The sequence below is a fragment of the Mus musculus genome (assembly GCF_000001635.26).
Source record: "Mus musculus strain C57BL/6J chromosome 5 unlocalized genomic contig, GRCm38.p6 C57BL/6J MMCHR5_RANDOM_CTG4".
Taxonomy (NCBI): Eukaryota; Metazoa; Chordata; class Mammalia; order Rodentia; family Muridae; genus Mus; species Mus musculus.
Window position 1 is genome coordinate 147,601 of NT_166438.1, and position 23,726 is coordinate 171,326.

Consider the following 23,726-nt stretch of genomic DNA (forward strand, 5'->3'; position numbering starts at 1 on the left):
CTAAGTGATTAAGGACATCATCTATGATGCTTTCTGTTGGAAACTGCTCAGTCATTTCAACCTCTTAATTTATCTCCTGGCCTCACTCTAAACCTGAAAACCAGTTCATCCCCTAATCCCAGAAAGCAACAGAAGAAATCCCATCCCAATAGAATTCTGACAGGATCTCAATATTTGCTGTGTGTTCACTGAATCTGCATTCTATCATTCCCTCTGCAGTCATGCTTGCTCTCATTTACAGCCCAAGCTCTACCTCCTGCCCCATGTATTCAGCACTACTGTGTTCAAAATATTTAACCCATGGGAACTGGGTGATGATAGAAGGCTGTTCTAACAGATCTGAACATATAGCTCCTGTTTACCCTGTACTTGTGAGTCCCCTGACTTCTCACTACACACTTCCATTCCTCTTCAGTTTCCATTTGATTGGGCGGCCATGATTCTAGGAAGAAATACAACTGATCCTTACTAGATCTGACCTACTCTTTACCTCAAATCACTTTCCTACTTCATGAGTGTTCATTTGAGATACTGATTTATCTTGTAAAATTTCCCTTGTATAACTGAGTATTCATGGAAACAAGACATAACTTCCAGTCTTTGGAGTCTCTAAATATTTGTTCCTAGTGACTGGTTGGCATCATGTCCCCATAACCCTTAAGAAAAGAGAGACAGATTTGCTCTGATAGCTGAACCAGCTCTCCATCATGGCTTACCCTAGGACCTGATTCATCTGGGATCTGAGAAAATGGACACAGAACATGAAAAGATGCTGCAGACAGTTGAATTTGGAGAACTGAGAAGCAAACTTGTTGATACACTTGACTTCGGTGACTCTTGTTCTATTGGGTAAATGGAAGTCGATTTTGTGGAGGGGTGCCAGGAATACTTTCCAAAGATTTCTCATCTGCCCAAAATAGGGGGCAAAATGTGTCAACTCTAACAGAGTCCATTCAGTGTTTAGTTCTAACTCCATGATGTGCTCTGGATCAAAAATGTGGAAGATATGTCTGAGAGCTTTTACTGGCAGAGTCCAGATTTTCATCTTTGTACAGCAGAAATATAGGGAGCCCTTTCTCTCCTGGGCCCACTTCAAGAACCATGTTTGTGCTTCATCAAGGCAGGACCTGATGCACAGGTCAACTGTGACCTTCAGACGCTGCCTCAGTGCATATCTGGGACGGACCTGCAGGGCTTTCTTTTCATCCAAGATCTCTGCTGAATAGTCACTGTCCTCTGAATCAGTCCATATGTTCCAGAAGCTATGGTGCACATTCCTCAGGTCGAGATACTGTAGTTTTTTCCTCCTGCAGGTGAAACATAAGAATGATGACAGACCCTGAATTAGCTTTTACTACATATATCTAAACTCGTCTCTCTTCTGTGCTAAAGTGTACATTTTTTTTTCAGGACCTGATATCCAAGTTGGACTCAGGCTTGCTACTGAAGCTTTCCTGTGCTTCTGTACACATGAATACTTTTCTTTCAATAAGGTACACTTTACTTCTCCTTACTTATATTATTAGTTCTTGTGGGAATGTCAGGGATAGGCTCATTCCACTGTGAGGCCACATTTACTCTAGTCCATATTCAAGGTTAATCCATATCGAACTGTGCTCAGTACAAGTAAACAGTAGCTGTCAAGAACCCTGTATCCCTGCCTGATGATGCCATCAGAAGCATCTGATCCATTTATGACAGATCTAATCTCCCTGACAATGTCTAATGTGTACTCCTTCTGCTCCCTTCTACAGGACTTGGAAATTGCTTACCTGGGGTGAAACCCTATGGTTCGACGAATGTCTACTCCATCTAGCACAGCCTGCAATGTTTCCAGGTCAGTAGTCCTCATCAATGCCCCCACAGGGAGACAGTGGAAAGGCCAGGCTATCACCAATGCCTTTATGAGCTTGATATATCTGCCATCAATGGCCTCCTTGAAAAGTGCTGGGAAGAGTCCATGGGCCATCTCCTCCAGATCAGACATGCCTAGAGCCTCCTCTCTCACCAGAGTCTGAATTGCCAGCTTCTGGAGTGTGGGTGGGGTATGAACATTCATCTTCTTAAGGTCTCCAATCAGAAGGATCCTGGGGAAGGAGTCAGAAATGCATATACGTTTAAGAGAATATTTATAAAACTTCCTCACCATCACATCAACCACTAAGCTTCTGAGTTACTGCTCATGCAATGGTAGAGACATCAATTTACCTCTTCATCCTAAGACGTCATAGAAAGACAGTCGCCCACAGTGTCATCATGGCAGCCTCTCTATCACCCAAATGGGTATATAATTTTTGGATCAAAAATTTTGTTTGTGACACACTCTTTAAAAAAAGAAAGAATGAAAGTAATATTGAATTGACAAGACTCACAGGACTTAATGTGGATGGCCCAAGACAACATGTGCAGCACAAGCGAGATAGAACCTTAAGAGACCAGCCTCAGTGGATAGGCATGTTCCCCACGTGAGGGAAGGGACCAGTCACCCATCTCAAAATTTTTAACTTAGAATTGTTCCCATCTAAAGAAAAACTTGGACAAAAAATGAATCAGAGATTGAAGGAAAGACCATCCAGAGACTGCATACCCTGGGATCAATCCCATCAGCAGACACTAATCCCCGACACTATAGTTGGTGCCAAGATGTGCTTACAGATAAGAGCCTGGTATAGCTGTTCTCTGAGAGGCTGTGCCAGCATGTAAGACAATTGCAGACACTTATAGGCAACCATTGGACTGAGCCAGGGGAACACAATGGAAGGCTTAGGGAAGAACAGAAGAGGTGAAAGAGATTAAAGCCCCATAGGAATAACAACAATATCCACTAACTTGACCCCTCAGAGCTCTGACGGATGAAACCACCACCCAAAGTTTGTACACGGGTGCATCCACGGCTCTGGATAAATATGTAGCTGATGATTGAATTATCTGATATCCATGGGAAGGGAGATGCTTGGTCCTGTGGAGGCTTGTTGGGGACTGGGTGTGTGTGTAAGGGAGTATTGTTTTAGAGTCAAAGTGGATAGATGATGGTCAGCGGCTGCCAAAGAAAAGACTGGGAAAAAGAACAACAATTCAAATGTAATTAAATAATCAACAAAAAAAAAAAAAAAGGAAAAAGAAAAAAGAAAAAAAAACCCAAAACAAAAATGCAACACACAACAATCATGGAAGCAGTAAAAACACACACACACACACACACACACACACACACACACACAACACCCTGTGTCTTGGATCAATATTGATCCACTAAGCATGATGATGACAATGGGTTCCTATAATTTTCAGGGTTTTCTGGGTCCCATATACAGACCATATAAAAAAATCAAAGCTGTGTGAAAGCGATATCAAGCAAAGCCTAATGTAAGACATTGAGTGAGACATTAAGACACTCCAAGTGTAACTCAAGCTATTGTGAGTTAAAGGTGTTCAAAGACACATGGTCCCCTGGTCTCCAGGTGAGCCAGTGACTCACAAAAACAAGCACAAACATTTGAGTGAATGGAAATGTGAGGGAACACACTAGTAATGTTAATACTGAGGAGTCTTATGAGTCAAAAGGTTATTGCTTTTCACCCTACCCAATGCCACATGGCCATTTGTAGGACAGCTTAAACAAAATAGAAAATCAACCATAATAATGAAATCACCTGGTTAACATATACGTTTGTGATGAAGCTAAAACTTCATTTGAAATTAAATCCCAGGTGTTCAATGTATTCCTCTAAGAAGAAAAAATTAACATGTTTTGTCCTAACTTGGAGTCTAAATGTCTCTACATCAAACCGCATGACCAAGGGGAATATCATTACCTCCTAGTTCTGAACACTGTAGACTGGTCTCTGAGTGCTGGTCAAACAAGACGGTTATTCAGGCTGCAGTTCTCTGAATGTGTTCTCTGGCTCCAGTGAAGCCTTTATATACCTCTCTGCTCACCACTCCCTTTTGTAGCCACACCCACCAATCCCAAACTGGAATTGGAGTAAATTATTAAACTCCACCCTTTTAATCGTATTTGTAACATGCAACCTTTTCAGTGATTGAATCAGAGCTCTCAACCTCATTTCACAGCTCATGTGGGAAGGTTATGGAACAAGAGGAACACATCTCTATTGTTGAAGAGAGTGCAAACTTGCACAACCACTTGTAAGATCAATCTGGCAGTTTCTCAAATAACTGAGATTCAATCTACCTTGTAGACCCAGCTTTACCACTCACAGACAGAAAGCCAAAGAGGACCCACAATGCCACAAAGATACTTGCTTGACTATGTTCATAGTAGCCATCGTTCTACTGAAGATACCTTAAGGCCTTCTAAAACACAGAAGAACTGATGCACATATGAATTTAGAGAGCTTGAAGCAGCGGGCACAGGGCATGCACAAATTTGTACCACATGACAGTATTGAGAGAAGCTCCCATTTGGAACCCAGAAGCTGTCTCCAATCTATAAAGTAAAGTCTTCCAAATGAAACACTAAACTTGTTAAATGGAATTTTTTTTTTTTTTTTGGTTTTTTGAGTCAGGGTTTTTCTGTGTAGGCCAGGCTGTCCTGGAATTCACTTTGTAGACCAGGCTGGCCTTGAACTCAGAAATCCGCCTGCCTCTGCCTCCCAAATGCTGGTATTAAAGATGTGCACCACCACTGCCTGGAGTTAAATGGAAATTTTCTGTTGGATGCAAATCCTACTCTTAAAAGAAGACTAATTAACCAGTTGTAGGAGGGAAACAAAACAAACTCAAAGACAATTTAGCAGATCTGAGTGTTAGAAAGTTGTGTTATACACTTTTGTTTATTTATATTGTTCTGCTTTTAGATTATAAATTCTTTCTTTCTGTTTTTCTGGGATTTCTGTGTCTTTGAATGTATTCTGTATTTCTTTGGGATTTTTTTTTGCTGTTGTTGTTGATGATTCTACTTTATTTTTTTGATGGGGTGGGATTGGCTCTCTTTTTCTGTTGGCTTATTTATTTTGTCCTGTTCCAAGTTGTGTGTTCTTCTTTTCTTTTGATTTTCTGTTGCTCTTTTTGTTTATTTGTTCATTTCTCTGTTTGTTTTTCAAGCAGGGTCTCATTGTATGTTAAACTGTTATGTACCTCACTTGCTAGGCCAGTCTGGAGGTGGTCCTGCCTCTTCCTCCCCTGTCCTGGCAGTACACTTGTGTTCTGCCACACATGTTTCTGGATTCTTTAAGTGCCTGTTTCTTTTCTCAGGAGAGATACAAAGGGTGTGGATTGAGATGGAAAATAATGTGGGAATGACCTCAGAGGAGTTGGGGGAGTTGAAACCATAATCATAACACGTTGTATGAAAAAAAAATATTTCAGTAAGGGAGACGCAAAGAAAAGGGGAGGGAGATATGACTGAGTAGTTAGAGCACTGGCTTCTCTAACAGATACCTCAGGTACATATCCTAGCTTTTGTGTGTCAGCTCCTGTGTTTTTTTCCCCCATGCTCCTAACTCCTGAACTATCTCTTTATCCCATATCTGATTAACATGAAGGAGTGCCAGCTTAGCACATTGTCTACAGATAATGCCACTGAGATAGGAACTAGACAGGCTGAAGGCTCATACTACACAAAGAGGCAGAGATAGTATCTTCTTTAATTTGCGTGTAGACAGGGTTATAGATGAGGACTATTTCACCTAGGCAGCCATAACGAATAGCATGGGGGTTCATTACAGGAAAGGATCTCAGTATCCAGACTTGATAAGTGAGATAGTTCAGTTTTGGAAGCTTGAAAATTGGGAGCTATAGAACTCTTGATCATGAGAGAACCCACAACATGGAGAAGGCCAGTGGCTCCTTGAATGAGACCCAATCTTGAGGAAAGTGCCCCAAGAGAAGTTGTTCCAAGACTTGTAGCTAGCAAGCCTTTTCATTGTGTACACTGGACTGGAAGGAAACTGATCTATATTCTGTACTTTCATAGGAACCAGTGTCATTGATGCTCTCTCCCTGGAAGAAGCAATTCTGGAATGACCCCTGAGGTTACTCTCTAGGCACATCTGGTAGAGATTTTCAAGATATGCAAAGGTTGAGGATCAAGGCTAGATGTTACCATTGTCCTGTGACAGCCACATTTCTGGAGAAAATCAATGGGAGAGGCCAAGATCATCAGTTCCTTTGGATTTTGAGCCTGTAGTCTCTGGATTTTGCCTGTTAAATTCAATTGTCAGTCAAGGAAGAAAATGGTTGCTCATAGCTTTGGGCAACAAACAGGTGTTGGTGTGACCCTCACAATGTTCCTTCCCAGGTCCTACTGGTGTGGCTCAGAGGTGAAAAAAGAAAGGAATAGTGTGTGCTAGGAAGATGTGAATGGCTAAATACTATAGGCACGGTTGTTGAAGCATCTGCTATATCTGCGTAGGTGGTAGAGAGCACCAAGCTACCAGAATAAAAGTTCTGGGCACCTGAATAGCAAGGGGGTTAGAAGTTTCATGGCCAAACAGAGAATAGTGCTTAGTAACAGGATCTCAGCCACAGTCAGGTCCAGAGGAAACCCTCAAACAAAGACAGATGTAAAAAATACCCCCCAGACCCCCCACAAACAAACAAGAAACAAACCAGATCAATAAAAACTTTGAGACTTTCCATTCTTCTACTCTGATGAGCATGGAACAGAAGGTCAACCTCACCAGGACAGGGCTCCTTGAACCTTGGTGCAACAATACTACCCAAACAACAGATTCTACTGTGCATGAAATTCCCCAAGGACAGCCTGGACAAGCTGCTCAGAGGAACACAGGTCAATTTCAGAAAATCTCTAGAAAAAAAGTTATTGCAATATAATATGATCAGGGATCTATTGTCTCCCATTGAGCACAAAGCCTGGACCTGAAGAAAGCTTTTGCCCACCATTGGGTATGTATACAAAGCCTCCATTCCAACTCTGAGGTGTGACATTGTTTATGCATGCTGAAAAAGTGTGTACACATCAGTGTCTGAGTTTGGTGACTGTAAATGGGATGGATCACCAGGTGAGCCAGTCTCTAGATGGTCGTTTATTCAGTCTCTACTCCACACTTTGAGTCTGTATCTCCTTCCATGTTCCCCCTTTTGTCCACCCCCTTTAAGATAGATAAAAGATCCACACTTTGGTCTTCCTTCTTCTTGAGTTCCATGTGGTTTGTTAATTTTATCTTGGCTATTCTGAGCTTCTGGTCTTCTGGACTAATATCCACTTATCTGTATGCCCCAGTGTGGGGAAATGGCAGGGCCAGGAAGCAGGAGTGGGTGGATTGGTAAGCAGGGGGAGGGGGAGGGCATAGGGGAAGGGTGTTTTTCACAGGGGAAACCAGGAAAGGGGCTAACATTTGAAAATGTAAATAAAGAAAATATCCAATGAAAAGGCGGGTCATTGTCTTTATCTCTAGACAGTGGTACTTGTGGCTCTTTCATTAAAAACTGTAGTGCCTATTAACTCGGCAAGGTCAATGCCCCTAGGCTCCAGAATTCCCTGGTCATGAGCCCCATCCAGCTCAAAGTCTCCTTTCTCTTGGTCCCATTTTACTCTGAAAATCTTTCTTTCTACTTTGGATTTCTTCTTTCTTTTCCAAGGAGATCTCATTAGCATTTGGAGAAAGCCTTTTTTTCTTGACCCAAGGAGTTTTACTGCAGATATTTTAATTCATGAAGCCAGAACAAGAGGCTGAGCTGCCAATCAAACACCCAGCTCCCATTGTTGGTATTTGAATGGGAGACACAGAATTACATTATGTAGTTTGGGGGTCATCCTTCATCAGTCCACTGAAACTTGCACCACCACCCTTGATAGCTCTCCTGCTCTTCTGTACATGCTGACTGTCTTAGTTCATTTGTAAATTGGTGGATCAGCTAGGGAGTGTGCATGTAGAGTGGGTGGACTGTAAACTGAAGTGGTCTCTGTCAGTACAGCTGTGGTTACCACTACTGAACTCAGGCTTGACAGCAAGTGCCGTTCCCCTCTGAGCCAACTCACTGGCTCTTAAGCTCCCTTGAAGTTAATTTAAGAATTTTATTTTGTGTTTTGGGTACTTTTTTGTTTGGTTTTTGTCTCTCTGTCTGTTTGTTTGTTTGACTGATTTTTGACAGGGTTGGTCAGTTTACCCATCTCTGGTTCTTCCTGAACTCACGTTGTATACTAGATTAACCTTGACCTCAGAGCTTCTCCTGTGTCTACCTACCTAATCCTGGGTTTTAAGTCTGCACCTGCACCATCTGGGAAATTTCATCTTGTTTGTGTGTTTGTTTTGTTGTTTTTAGACAGGGTCTCTTTGTTTAAAAGCCCTAAATGTCCCATAAGCCACTCTGAGGAGCAGTCTGGCCTCGAAATCAAAGATGCTCCTGCCTCTGACTGTAGTGCTGGGATTTATGCCCTGTGCCACCCTGCCCAGCTCTGGTTTAATTTTGTGAAAGATCCTCACTCCATAGATTTCACTGGTTGGGGATTAGTTATTAAGATAAGGGTAGCTCTGAACTCCCTGAATCAGTCAAACTTTGACTCCTGAGGGGAGGGAATCAATGTGTATGCTCCCATTCTCAGTATAAATGTATTGTTTTAGTAAGATTTGTTCTATGTGTAGGGGTGCTTTGCCTACAACTATGAATGGGCAGCCCTCTCATGGCTGCTCCCCTAGAAGGTCAGAACGCAGTTTCACAACTGCTGGAACTGGAGTCACAGATCATTTCAAGCCACCATGTAGATGATAGGAATAGAAGGTTGACAGGTTCCTTCTTTCTAAGCCAAGTCTCCAGCCCAAGACCCACATCCCTGAGGAATGTTGTTAGGCTGATCCTACTTGTCATAATCTAAGTTGCCTGAGCAGCCAAGGGCACCATTTCCCTTGTCTTTTAGGGATCAGACTATACTTCAGCTTACAGTTTGGCTGAAGATGACATTAAAATGAGCCTCCTACCTCCCACTTCCAATTTTGAGCTTACCAGCATGCCCCATCTTGTCTGTTGCACAGAGAGTTTTAGAGAGGAATCTTTGAATGCTGGGTAGCTCCCTACCAACTGAGTACACACACAACACCCTGGCCACTATAGTAATGGAATCAAGCCTTGCTCCTGCCCTACCTTTTGTGTGGCTGCTGCTGCAGTTTACTGACAGAACATCCACTTCAGCCCTTGAGCTCCAGTACCTATTCCTAACTCTGACTCTGTATTCTGTCCCAAATCCAGCTAAAAAGAATACCTTTGAATTATGGTATGTCTCTGATCAATAACAGATTAAACCCTTAGCTGATGAAAACTAAAAATGACTCTGGTCCCATGAATGAAATCCAACCAGATGTGTTTATTCATAACAGTAATCCTAGCAATAGGAAGGATTCTGAGGCAGAAGAATTTCTAGAATTAGACTTCTAAAACACCCTTGGCTTCTGAGCATGACAAGACCCATGGAACAAATTGAAAACTAAGTAAACCTTAAGTAAATGAAAGAACAAATAAAAAAACTTGATGTTATATGGTTAATTAACAAGTGGAATGTTCATATTTATCCATGAAACCTTTTGGGGGGGGGTGAGGAAGAGTGGAGAGTATGTGAATACAAGTCCTTCTGATTTAACCGATGAAATGATTAGATCTTTGATCTGGAATTTGAAGGGTGGAGATTAAACCAGGAAATCCAATTCCAGTTTTGGTTGGAGGGTGTGGCTAAAATAGGGAGGGGTTAGCACAGAGGTATATAAAGGCTCCAGTTGATCCAGAGAACACACTCAGAGACCTGCAGCCTGATAACTGCCTGGTGCAGCTGGGACTTGGAGACCTATCTGCAGTGCTCAACTGGTATGTACTGGTTTTTCCTTGGGTAATGCAGTTTGATGTAGAGAAGTTTAGACTTCTTTAGAGGAACAGGTTGAAGACCTTGGGTTTCATTCCAATTGAATTTTTAGCCTCATCACCGATATATTTCTGTAGCATCACTGATATATTTCTATAGCTTGCATAGTTCATTAGTGTGTTTCATAAAATTTTTGAGACAAGTATTCTGTATCTTGTTCAAACTCTCTTAGAACTGGCCATGTGGCTCCTGGGAAGCTGGAAAGCAGATCATTCTGACTAACCTGTTCCTTCAGGTTTCCTCTTCACTGAATTTGTGTGTGTGTGTGTGTGTGTGTGTGTGTGTGTGTGTGTGTTTGTGTGTGTGTGTGGTGTGTGTGTGTGAGAGAGAGAGAGAGAGACAGGCTCTGGGTCACACTGTAGACCTGTACACCATGTATCTTTGGTTTTCTTCAATGCCCAATTGCTCGAGTGAAACTTTTGAGTTATGCATATGCATTGCCTTAGGCTTTGCGTTTCATCTTTTCCACATAGCTTTCTTCTGTGTACATGATCTGCTTACCAGACCCAGGAAACCCTAAAAATTGTAGAAATGCACTGAAGTCATTCTGCTTACTGGGAATTAATATTGATCTGCATCACAAAGATGTATGTTTGTTTTTTTGGTTGGTTGGTCAGTCGGTTGGTTTTGTTTGATTTTGGAATTTTTTTTTTTATTATTTTATGTAAGTACACTGTAGCTGTCTTCAGACACACCAGAAGAGGGAGTCAGATCTTGTTACGGATGGTTGTGAGCCACCATGTTGTTTCTGGGATTTGAACTCTGGACCTTCGGAATAGCAGTCGGGTGCTCTTACCCACTGAGCCATCTCACCAGCCCCTGGAATTTTTTTTTAAGAATGTTTTTGAGAAAGGGTCACACAAAAAGTATTTTGATTTGAAAATTATGTGCTCATTTGGTTTTTAGAAAGACCCCGGTTGTGGGAGTCTGTCTTTCCACCACCAGTTTAGGTTGAAGAGGTAAATTGATTTCTCTGTCACTGTCAGAGTAGTAACTCTGAAGATTAGTGGTTGATGTAATGGTGAGGAAGTTTTACAAACTTTGTCTTGAAAGTATATTTTTTTCTGAATCCTTCCCAAGGAGCCTTCTGACTGGAGACTGAAGAGGATGAGTGTTCAGACTCTGTCCACTCTCCAGAATCTGACATTGAAGGCTCTGCTGAGAGATGAGGCTTTGGCCTTGTCCTGTCTGGAGGAGGTGCCTTTTCTGCTCTTCCCAGCACTGTTCCAGAGGGCCTTTGCTGGCAGACTTAAGAAGCTCATGAAGGCAATCATGGCAGCCTGGACTTTTCCCTGTCTCCCTGTGGGGGCTTTGATGAAGTCACCTAACCTGGAGACCTTGCAGGCTGTGCTAGATGGAATAGACATGCAACTGACAAGAGAATCTCACCCCAGGTGCGTGATAATCAAGTCGTCTATAAGGGATCATTTGGGTACACAGTAGAGATTGTGGGGTCAGGGAGAATGGCTTCTGATGGGATCATCAGACAGTGGTGCAGGAACCTTGAAGCTATTGTCTTCTTGGACTAAGGACAGTTGTAACTGACAGTTGTCAGTGGATTACAGCTTACTCTAAGTAGCCTCTAGAATGAGCTTATTCCTGGTTTTCCCACAACCACTATTAATGGGACTAAGGAGAAATAAAGAGTACCTTAGTGGAAGGAAAGTGGTCAGGTCTACACATGCAGCTCAGGGAAAGATTCTGTAGCATGCTTGTGTGCACATTGCACTCTGTTTCAAGAAATTATACCTTACCAAAGTTGGGGAGACTTGAGTTTAGAGTCAGGTAGTCAAAGCTGACTGTGGGTAGTCATGTCTGCTGACATTTGACATGTTTCACTCCCGACAGGGGAAAACTTCAGGTTCTGGACCTGAGGAATGTGCACCATGCCTTCTGGGACATATGGGCTGGTGCAGAGGATGGTAGCTGTTCTTCAGAGCCCTTGGATGAGAAGCCTACAGTAGTGAAGGTCCTTCGCAGATATGCAAGGAGGAGGCAGCTGAAGGTGGTAGCAGACCTGTGCCTCAGGCCCCGCTGTGATGAAACACAAGCATACTTCTTGAAGTGGGCCCAGCAGAGAAAGGACTCCCTACATTTGTGCTGTATAAACATGAAGATCTGGGCTATGCCCGTGGACTTTGTCTTAGAGATTTTGAATGTCTTTCATCCAGAGCACATCGAGGAATTCGAACTGAACACTGAGTGGAATGTGTTCAATCTGGCCCGTTTTGCTCCCTGCTTATGGCAGATGAGAAATCTTCGCAAACTTCTCCTGGCACCCCTCTATAAGAATGTCTTCAAGATTGCCAATAGGACAGGAGACAGAGAAGATAAGTGTGTCAAGGAGTTCGTTTCTATCTTCTCCAAATTCAATTGTCTCCAGCATCTCTCCATGCAAGGTGTCCACTTTCTCACAGACCACATGAGTCAGGTCTTCAGGTAAGCAAGGATGGAGATCTGAGTTACCTAGCAGAGCATTTTTTCTTGTCCGTTTTAAGGATTATTCATGTACAATGCCTGACAGTCAGCCACCTGGAACAAATTTTAGGGACCTTTTAGAATATGGCCGTTATGTGTATTGATTCAAAGTCTCAAATAATTACTCCTGAAGCAAAAGACTGAAGGGAGGTAAGGAGTAGCACAGATCTGATCAGAAGAGACTGTAATTCTTCTTGGAGTCACAGCCAACAAAATGATCAGAAGCGCTGGCCAGTGGTGGCACATGCCTTTAATCTTAGCACTTGGGAGGCAGAGGCAGGTGGATTTCTGAGTTAGAGGCCAGCATGGTCTACAGAGTGAGTTCTAGGACAGCCCGGCTATACAGAGAAATCCTGTCTAGAGAAAAGGAACAAAATAATCAAACAACCAAACAAACAAAAATGATCAGAAGGGAACAGAGAGTTAAGGTTGTAGTTAGGAGCTGGGGGAGACCATCAAAGTGAGGAGGTTAGCTCTGTGCTAAGATCTGTGGGAACAGCCTAATATCTTCCCCTACTTTCCCATGGTTTGGAGCCCCAGTACTGTGGAGTACAAGGGATATGAGGGATTGTGTGGAACTGTAAGGGATAGCAAGAGTGACTGTTCAGAAACTTGGATGAAATGCAGCTTTGAATGAGCCCACATGTAATGTCCCTAGATCCTGTCAGGACTCTTTTGTCACAGAACTTCCTCTATGTGTCTTATGGGCTAAACTGGTTTTCTGTGTGGGACTGAAGCCAGCAGATTAAGTGTGGGTGACCTTGGGTCACCTGGTCCCTTCTACAACTGTGTAAACTGCATTCCACGCTCTCCATCACCACTTGCCAGAACTAACCATCTGGTCTCACTTATTCCTAGGTGCTTGATGACACCCTTGGGGTCCCTCTCCATCACTCACTACCAAATTTCACAGTCAGACTTGGATTCCTTCTCTTGCTGTCAGAGTCTCTTTCAGCTAAATCATCTGGAGATGAAAGGCGTGGTCTTACAGGTTTTGGATGTGATGCCTCTGAGAGGTCTCTTAGAGAAAGTGGTAAAAACTCTTGAGACTCTGAATTTGCAGGGATGTAAGCTGAAGGACTCTCAGCTCAATGCACTCCTACCTTCCTTCATACAATGCTCTCAGCTCACCAAGGTCAACTTTTACAACAATGACTTCTCCATGCCCATCCTGAAGGACCTTTTACAGCACACAGCCAACTGGAACAAGATGAATGTGGAACAGTACCCTGCCTCTCTGGAGTGCTATAATGAGTTGGGACATGTCTCTGTAGAAAGATTTGCCCAACTTTGTCAGGAACTCATGGATACACTAAGGGCAATAAGGCAGCCCAAGAGCCTCTCTTTTGCTACACGTATATGCCACAAATGTGGTGAGTGCTGTGTCTATGGCAAGAGAGCCAGACTTTGTTTTTGCTGGCGGTGAACATGGATTCAGAACTTCTGCATGTGAATAAATGACAGTCTTGAGACACATCTCTCATCTGGGGTGCTCAGAGACTGACTTCAGGCAATGTAAAGATACTTGGAAAGGAAAGGATGTGCAATAATTGGGATCTTGGAGGCTAAGCTTGACATGGGGAGCAGACTTGTGGACTGACAAAGGCAACTTGGATGTTTTGAATTGACTCTGCCAGGACAGATTAACTAGATCCTTTGTCATGGACTTGTAAACTTTTTGTTCTTCACTGTAATATATAATTGAATAAATAGAACATGGGTGCTTTTTTAGATGTTATTCCTGATGTCTGAGTAGAATAAAATATCTAACTTTAAGCATTTTGAGCAAATGTCCTCTGGAGAGAGTCAAAATGAACACATGGATGCTAGCATGTCATGATTCAAAATCTGGGATAGGTGGATAAAGTTATCAGCTAAGGTGGTTCACATATGGATATCTAGGTTGGCCGGTGGTAAAAAAAAAATCATAAACCCAATCTCTGTGTCTCTCACACTCCTTTTTCCTTCCTTCCCCTCACCCCGTCTCCCTGTCTGCCTGTCAACTTCACAGGCCTTGTTGCTTGGAACCTATGAACCTGCTGGAAGTTTGCTCACAGAAAATTCCTTTCATGCTCTTCAGAAAAATAAACAAATCAACAAACAAAAGCTCATGAGCCCAAAAAGGCAATGAGCCATGTTTAATAGTACATGTTGCTTTAGAAGAGGGCAGATTTTGATTTCAGAACTATCATCAGATGCCTACAGCAGTAACTCAGGCTTCAAGTGTTAATCTCATTTCTTCAGACATCTGTGGATCCTAGCATTTACAAGCACCATATGTACAATAAATCTGCATATACACAAAATTGAGAACATCTTAGAGAAAGTCACACCATTTCACACAGGTTTCAGAAAATGAAGTAATTGATTAAAATGATATTGGTCAGTAGCAGTTCCCAGAGTTTTGTGTGCCTCCAATGGTATTCCCCTCTACCATAGTGTGAAGAGAATGTGTGAAGTTTCAGGTGTTTTCATTGAGCTTAATTGGGGACCAGTAGCCCAGTTTGTTCTGTTCTCTGGTTTGAAGCCTGCACCTTAGAAGGGTGAAAGAATACTAGGAGTTTGTCCTAGAACAATATCTGTCTATTTGCCTGCCAGTCCTTTTCAAGACAGTGGTTGGGACCCTTAGTATTGCTCAACAGTTCTATATGGTGAGTTTCTCTCTAAAGAATCTACAATACACAAATACATTAACGTGCACATACACACACCAAACAAATGAATAAAAAAAATTGAGAATGAAAATTTCAAGGTAATTCCAAATATTTTCAGTATGTGAAATAAACTTTTGATTCATTGTTATTCTATACCTCCAAGTACTTGGCCTATAGCAATTCGTGATACCCTTAGTTTACCCATGGTGGAAAGAGAAAGACCAGTAACTAGACTTGAGCTATGGTGGTATTTAGTCACTGAGATGAAAGATGAAGTTTGAAATTTTCAAATTATTTTCACAATATGTGAGATGGAGCCCCAAGACATCATCCATGCCAAGCAAGCATAGAACCACTGAGGTACATCTCAGGTTGATTTTGATCAACTCATCCAGTTGTTCATTTCTGTAAGATGCTTTACTTCCAGAGGGTCTTACTTTGTAGCCTATCCTGGCTGATAATTTTGTCTACCTAAGAGGATTTGCAATCCCTCAGAAATATTTTTCTGGGGCCATTGATTCTTCAGATCATGTTTGGTCAAATTTACAAATCTCCTGCCTCATCTTCTCATACCAATAAACATCATTTAAAAACAACGCCTCAAATGTCTTTATATGAGGAAAGAAAAATATTTGGTGTCATCTTGGGCCATGTGCCTATCTTAGAGACAGCCTGTAGACATGGGATTGGTGCTTGCCCATTTGGTCAAGGTGTGGACACATGGAACCAGGTTAGTAGAGCACTCAGTGTCTGAGAGACCAGACAGTGACTTCATCCAGGGAATCAGTCTCTCTACTAGCTTCTTTGGGCTCTTTGTTGCTGTTGACACAGGCTGTCATGTATGAGCTGCCTCTGCAGTAAGACAGCTGTGTACTCCTGATACTCCTCCCTCTTCTTTCCATGTGAAGGCAAGAGGGCAATATATCAAGCCCAGTCTCCAGCAAGGTTTTCAATGGCTTTGAATTTAGACCTCTCATTTCAATCAGTAACTTGCAGTATCAAAGGTGCGTTGTACTCTCCAATTTCTCCTTAAAAGAATGCAGTTCCATGTCAGGCGTGGTGGCACATGCCTTTAATCTCAGCACTCGGGAGGCAGAGACAGGCAGATTTCTGAGTTCGAGGCCAGTCTGGTCTACAAAGTAAGTTCCAAAACAGCTAGGGCTATGCAGAGAAACCCTGTCTCGAAAAACAAAACAAAAACAAAAACAAACAAACAAACAATCAAACAAACAAAAAGAATGCAGTTCCACAGAAACTGATCTCACTGCTGGTTTGGTGGTCCACAGTTCCAGTCTCAGGATTCAGGGGTGGTAGCATCAGGGTAAATATTCAAGCTAGCCTTAGCTTCATAATTGGCTGCAGGCTAGGTTAGTCTACGTCAGACTGACTCAAAAATAAAGAAATATGTATGGAAAGTAGATTAGGACATATCATTTCTAAGATATTGACCCAGAGCACCCAGGCTCTGTGTGGGTGGGGAAGCACCCTTATAGAGGCAGGAGGAGGGGTAATGGGAAAGGAGGGTCCCAAAGGGGAGACCTGGAAAGGAAAAAAAAAACTTTTGAAATGTGTCTTAGTCAGGGTTTCTATTCCTGCACAAACATCATGACCAAGAAGCAAGATGGGGAGGAAAGGGTTTATTTGGCTTACACTTCCATACTGCTGTTCATCACCAAGGAAGCCAGGACTGGAACTCAAGCAGGTCAGGAAGCAGGACCTGATGCAGAGGCCATGGAGGGATGTTCTTTACTGGCTTCCTTGGTGATGAACAGCAGTATGGAAGTGTAAGCCAAATAAACCCTTTCCTCCCCATCTTGCTTCTTGGTCATGATGTTTGTGCAGGAATAGAAACCCTGACTAAGACAAATTGGTACCAGGAGTGGGGTATTCCTGTGACAACCTGACCATGTTTTGGGGAGGACTGTGGAAGGACTTTGGAACTTTGGGCTTGAAGATCCATCCGTTGTTAAATCTCTGTCGGATGTTGTGTAGGAGTTTGGAAGATAATGTTGAGAACACTGCAGAAGATGGAGGTCTGGTTTGTGAAATTTCAGAGGGAAAATTAAAGATTCTTTTCAGGGCCATTGCTGTTTTGATTGTGAAGATTCTGTAGTTCTGGTTAGCTGGGGCTGAAGAATCAGCTGTGATTAACAAGATACCAGAACTACCAAAGCAAAAACTTTGCATTACTGGGACTATTGATGCTGGTTAGCTGGAGCTAAGAAATTAGCGGTGATTAAGAAGAGACCAGCATCATTGAGGTGACATCTTCTGGGAAGTGTTTTCTGAAAGCACAAAGAGGCTGTGTTCCAGAGATGGCCAAGGTTGTACTCCTGCTGCAGTGGGTCTTGGTAATATGTAAGTGTCACACAGGTGGTACTGGTTTTGAAGGCATGAAGGGGTCACGCAAAGCAGCTGAGGTTTGGCACTGTGAGAGGCCATGGAAGGCCATTGGTGAAGGTGCAGCCTCAGTTGCAATTGACGGCCCAGGACTGAAGGGGTCATGCAGCCTTTTGGAGATGCCAGTACCATGAGATGATCACCAAGAGCAGCAGCAGCAGTTGAGTACAGGCATCTGGAGCCTAGAGGACTACGCGTGTGCTACAAGGGGCATGGCTGGAGAAGTGACCCAAGCCCTTGGAGGAGCCCAGAAGATCGTGAGTTGGATCCCAGACATTGGATGGTTGGAGATTGACTTTTGCTTTTGATTGTGACTGTGCCCTGATATTTTCCCTCTTGAAGGAAGAAACTGTTTTAGTGGAGCCCACAGTTAAGAGACTTTTAATTGTAAAAAGACTTTGGATTTTAAAAGAGATGGATATTTTAAAGAGATTGAAAATTTAAGAATATGTAAAGACTGTGGGACTTTTAAAGTTATTTAGATCTTGGGGATGAATAAGAATGTAAGGGTTGAGGCTTACTAGTGATGTGTTTGTGTGTCAAGTTGACAAGGGATCAATTGTACTGTCTAGTTTTGTGTCAACTTGACACAGCTGGAGTTACCACAGAGAAAGGAGCTTCAGTTGAGGAAATGCCTCCATGAGATACAACTGTAAGGCATTTTCTCAATTAGTGATCAAGGGGGAAGGGCCCCTTGTAGGTGGGACCATCTCTGGGCTGGCTGTCTTGGATTCTATAAGAGAGCAAGCTGAGCAAGCCAGAGGAGGCAAGCTAGTAAGGAACATCCCTCCATGGCCTCTGCATCAGCTCCTGCTCCCTGACCTGCCTGAGTTCCAGTCCTGACTTCCTTGGTGATGAACAGCAGCATGGAAGTGTAAGCCAAATAAACCCTTTCCTCCCCAACTTGCTTCTTGGTCCTGATGTTTGTGCAGGAATAGAAACCCTGACTAAGACAAAATGTAAACAAATAAAATATCCAAGAATAAAAAAAGAAACAAAATGCATGATATGAAGAGTCAACAAAACCAAGAGCTGACTGAGAAAAATCAATAAAATGGATAAACCCTTAGCCAAACTAACTAAAGGCTATAGAGAAAGAATCCAAATGAACAAAATAAGAAATGAAAAGGGAGACTTAGCTACAGAAACTGAGGACATCCAAAAATCATCATCATATCTTACTACAAAAGAATTGTACTCTTAAAGTAGAGAAACATTGACAAGATCAAGGATGAAATTCCTTTTATGATATCTCTATGAAGAGAGAACACTAGAGACCTTTGTCTCAGTCCCATCAGAAAAGCTTCAATCTTACACTAATACAATGTTTATATAAGCTACTCCCTTAAAGAACCAAAGTAAATTGAACTGAAGAACAAGAGACTGTTCCCCATAAGTTAGGAATGGCATTATCAGAAATGCTGTGGACAGTTTTCCTATCAGCTACAAATGCTTCCATAGTTATTTATAATTAAAGTGAAAATAGTTGTTTGGAAGAAAAAATATAAGTAAATATTTTTTTTATTTTATTATTGACATTTAACAAACAAAAAAAAAGAAAAAAGAAAAAAAGAAAAAAATACCTTGTTTGCTTACACATTGCTGATCTATAACAAGCTGCTTAGTTACAAATGTAATTAGGTTCTTGGGAATAATAATTTTATTCATAATACTTAAAATATTGGCTCATGTGAAGGTATTCGGAAACATATTTTCTCTTAGTATACTCATTGTAAACTTTCATTTAAACCATAGACTATAAGTACACTGTTATTTTTGTACTGCTTGGAAGATATAGCTGGGATATATAGGCTGTGGTAGAAAAAGAGTGTTGGAGCTTTGCTCCACCCATCAAATGTGTATGTATGTATATGTTTAAAGTTGAAGGTTTTGAAGCTTACTTCATCCACCGTGTGTGTTCGTGTGTGTGTGTGTGTGTGTGTGTGTATGTGTGTGTGTGTATGTGTGTGTGTATGTGTGTGTGTTTGTGTGTGTGTTAGAGAGAGAGAGAGAGAAAATATATATGTAAATTATGTGTGTGTGTGTTAAAGAGAGAGAGAGAGAGAGAGAGAGAGAGAGAGAGAGAGAGAGAAATTATGTATGATCCATCAACACTTCTGGCCAGTCCCACTGAGTATTTTGCTGGCAACAGATTGCTTCTTGCCAACCCCGTAGAATCAACCTTTGCTCCTTCAGAGAAAAGTCAGCTGGGTGATCAGCTACCAACTCTATGCACAGCCTCAGTTTGCCCTGGATGTCAAAGCTGGCCTTTGAAAAATGAAGATGTCAACATTTTACTTCAGGATTGCAAGCAACCTTTTCTTTCCTAGGCTCAATCCAAGAAGTATGTGCATCACTCATTTGTAAGTTTTCCAAAACAGAAGTCAGCAGTTATCACCTTCACAGCGGGATTTGGTACAGCTTCCAGCTCAGGCTCTTCTACCTACTTCTGGATCTTGGTCTCTCCTGAGCAGCAAGCACCAGCAATTCCAGCCCATACATCCCAAACATCATGATGCTCATTCTGCATATCGGGTACTCAAAGTTTCCACCTCCTATGGGTAACAGGTGAAGTGTCAGTGGAAAAGAGATGACTTTCCATGGAGTCAGCTCTTCCTTTCTCCTATCTGGTCTAGGCAGTGTTGGTTTTTCTCCTAGTGCTGAGTATCCACTAACAACCTAATGGTGTTAATGACTTTTTCTGAGCTGCCTCCATAGCCCTGTGAGTTTACTCCATTCTGTTACTCTTTAGCTGGTACTACTACTACCTGTGGGAGAGTCAAGGGAAGGCTCTTTCCCTGTACCTACATCTTTACTATTAGTCTACTCTACACTGAACAGTATTTTCTCATCAGAGAACAACATCAGTCAAGGCATCTGTAATCTTACTAGTGAAACTTCCAATATACCTCTGTTCCCATCCTGCAAGATCCAGTGGATTACTTCCCCAAAAACCAGTGTCCCCCACTTGATATTACATGGGCCATGCTTACCTGAGTTGAAATTCATGTGTAAATAGGACATATAATCCACCCAGCAAAGCCTGAAATATTGCCTTCTGGAGCCTGTATATCAAGGCACCACAGGAAAGTAGATGGAAGGCCATGCTGACACCATAGCCTTCACAACCTTAGTGAATCTATCAGTGAAAGCCTCCTCGAACAGTGCTGGGAGAAGATCAATGAGCAATTTCTCCAGAGACAACCAAGGTCTCATACTTCAGTGCCTTCTTCCTTATCAGCTCCAGGAATTGGGGTGGGCCATGAACTGCCATCCTGATTGGTTCTGGGAAAAATTCCAAGATAGAACAAACAAGTAAACTTTAACTCACACAAACACAAATCAGTGTCCAACAAGTATCACTAAAGGCTTACAATCTGATAAAGTTACTAAACATATTCTTTCAGTCTTCCTGTCTCTGGCCTCTAATCTCGGACCAGGGTAGTTGGGTGGGTGAAGTGCCAGAAGGTAAGTAGTTCCAGATCAGCCATGCAGTGGAGAACACCTAAATAAAGCCAAACATTTAAAAACAAAACCAAACAAACAAAAAGAGTGCTCCACACATTGAAGTATATGCCTTTCATTCCAGCCCTCAGGATGCAAAGATATGGAGATTTTGCTTTCTAGCCTGTTCCACATAATAAGTTACAGGCTACTTAGAACCATGAGTAAGAGTATTTAAATCACACATGCAAACTCACACACAACCACACACCCATACACATACACCACACATTTTTTGGGATTCTATTGCTGTGGTGAAAAGTCATAGCCAAAGGCAAGCTGAGGGTAAAAGGGTTTATTTGGCTCACCCTTCTACACTGTAGTCCATCATCAAAGCAAGCAAGGACAGAAAAACATGACAGGAACCTAGAAGCAAGAGCTGATGCAGAGGAAATGGAATGGTGCAACTTCTTGCCTTGTTCTCTGTAGTTTGCTTTCTTTTAGGACCACCAGACCAGGAATAGCACCACCATAAGTCAGCTGGACATCCCCATCAAGCACTAAGAAAATTCTCCATTGACCTGCTCAAAGCCCATACCTATGAAGCCATTTTCTGAACAGTTGTTCCTTCCTCTCAGATTACTCTAACATGTGTCAGTTGACATAAAACTATCCAGCACATCTTTCCCCTGTCAGCTTAACACATAAACGCTTTTTGAGACATAACCCTTCCCTTTTGGGTGGCGGGTGTTGATCACCAAGATCTCGGGTTAATAAATATCACAAATATAAAACATGAATAATTAAACCTTCACAACCTTTACAAATTCAATCACATCAAAAGTGCAGTCTCTGAAAAAAAAATCCAGTCTCCTCCAAGTCACCTGCCTGCCAGATCCACCTGCGGCACCTAGATGTACCCTGTCCACTGAGCTCCATTTTCCAGTCCATCGTTCTGCCTGCATTTCTGCAGGTCTCTCAGCATCTAGAATGTTCTAGTCAGTCTCTGCCCAAGGTCTCTTGCCTGCCAGGTTTCCTTAGGCCACACACAGCAGAGCAAATTTCACCTTGTACCCTGCACTCCACCTGCTTGCTCACAAATCTGCCCTGCTTTTCAGGAGGCTTGCTGGCACCAGAGACAACCCAAGAGCTAAAGGTCAGCATAAGAACAAAATCAACAACAGCCAAGGCAATATGGCAACTCCAAATCCCAGATATTCTACTACAGTAAGCTCTGGATATCCTAATGTAGCTGAAGCAGAACAAAATGATCTTATACTCAATTTTTTGAAGATGATAGACACCTTTAAAGAGAAAATAAATAAATCCGTTAACCAAACACAAGAAATATAATCAAACAGGTGAAGGAAACACATAAAACAGTTCAAGACATGAAAATAGAAGAGAAACCACTGAAGAAAATACAAACAGAGGCAATCTTAGGGATGGCAAACCTAGGTAAGAGAAGAGACACCAAATACACAAGCATCTTTAACATAATACAAGACATAGAAAAGAAAATTTCAGGTGTCAAAGATAAAATAGAAGTATTTGATACATCAGTCAAAGAAAATGTTAAATCGAAGGAGGTTCTGATGCACAACATCCAGGAAATTTGGAACACTATAAAAAGACCAAACCTAAGAACAATAGAAATAGAAGAAGAAGATTCTTAGCTCCAAAGATACAGAAAATAATTTCAACAAAATAATAAAAGAAAAATTTCCTAACCTAATGGTAGAGTTGCTTATAAACATACAAAAAGCTTAAACAACACCAAATAGATTGGACCAAAAAAATCCTCCTGCCACATAATAATTAAGACACTAAATGTAACAAACAAAAATTATATCAAAAGCTGCAAGGGGAAAAGGCCAAGTAATATATAAAGGGATACTTATTAGAATTACACCCAACTTCTCAAAAGAGAGTTTAAAATCCAGAAGGTCCTGGTGCAGACTCTAAGGGACCACAGATAGATGGCCCAGACTACTATACCCAGGTAAAACTTTACATCACTATATATGGAGAAAACAAGATTGTCCATGACAAAACAAATTTAAACCATGTCCATCCCCAAATACAGCCCCATAGGAGATACTAGAAGGAAAACTCCACTCAAGTAAGTTAACTCCACACAACAAATGAAATAATCCCATACTAGCAAACCCAAACTGGAAACACACACACACACACACACACACACACACACACACACACACACACACAGGCACACACACACATTCATAACCAACATCAAAACAGGAATCATCACTTATTGCTCATCAATATCTCTCAACATCAATGGGCTCAATTTTCCAGTCCAAAGACACAGACTAACAGAATGGATGTGAAAACAAGACCCTGAATTTGCTTCATAAAAGAAACAGAATTCAACAACAAAGATAGACATTACCTTAAAGTAAAGGGCAGGAAAAAGATTTTCTAAGCAAAAAGACCAAGAAGCAAGTCAGTGTAGCCATCATAATATATTTTGACTTTCAATGTACATTATGGAAGGACACTTCATATTCAAAAAATATAAAAATCCACTATAAGAATGTCTCAATTATGAATAGTTCCACAAATGCCAGGGAACACATATTTGTAAAAGATTACTAATGCTTAAATCACACTTCCAATATCATACATTGGTAGTGGGAGACTTCAACACCTTGCTTTAACCAAAAGACAGATTATCGAGGCAGAACCTAAGCAAAAAAATCAGAAATAATGAAACAAGGAGAAGTTATGAATCAAAGGGACTTAACAGATACCTTTAGAACATTTCACCCAAACAAGAAAGAATATACCTTCTCAGCACCCCATGGAACCTTCTCCAAAAGTGGCCATGTAGTTGCTTACCAAGCAAACCTTAAGAGATACATGAAAACTGAAATAATTACCTGTATCTT

The 23,726-nt window shown here is 41.8% G+C and overlaps 2 protein-coding genes across 2 annotated transcripts in view; one reads left to right on the top strand and one right to left on the bottom strand.

The window, feature by feature from the left end:
* Positions 1-23,726, bottom strand: part of LOC624931 (PRAME family member 8-like) — a 43,067-nt gene that overhangs the window by 675 nt on the left and 18,666 nt on the right. Inside the window, exons 2-4 of the mRNA XM_006536387.2 lie at positions 20,361-20,652; positions 1,773-2,087; positions 717-1,307 (exon numbers count right to left, since the gene is read on the bottom strand). Of these exons, the coding sequence (XP_006536450.1) occupies positions 717-1,307; positions 1,773-2,087; positions 20,361-20,473 (1,019 nt within the window). The 5' untranslated portion in view covers positions 20,474-20,652. The remainder of the gene's footprint in view (positions 1-716; positions 1,308-1,772; positions 2,088-20,360; positions 20,653-23,726) is intronic.
* LOC665755 (PRAME family member 8-like) lies at positions 10,930-13,739 on the top strand. The gene is made up of 3 exons (XM_011249886.2): positions 10,930-11,229; positions 11,684-12,274; positions 13,172-13,739. Exons 1-3 carry the CDS (start codon positions 10,943-10,945, stop codon positions 13,737-13,739), a joined length of 1,446 nt encoding a protein of 481 aa, XP_011248188.1. The 5' UTR covers positions 10,930-10,942.

Bases quoted from the DNA above. Each gene is read 5' to 3' on its own strand.
- LOC665755 (XM_011249886.2), top strand. From the start codon at position 10,943: ATGAGTGTTCAGACTCTGTCCACTCTCCAGAATCTGACATTGAAGGCT. The intron at 11,230-11,683 runs GTGCGTGATAAT...CACTCCCGACAG, and splicing joins ACAAGAGAATCTCACCCCAG to GGGAAAACTTCAGGTTCTGG. The intron at 12,275-13,171 runs GTAAGCAAGGAT...ACTTATTCCTAG, and splicing joins CACATGAGTCAGGTCTTCAG to GTGCTTGATGACACCCTTGG.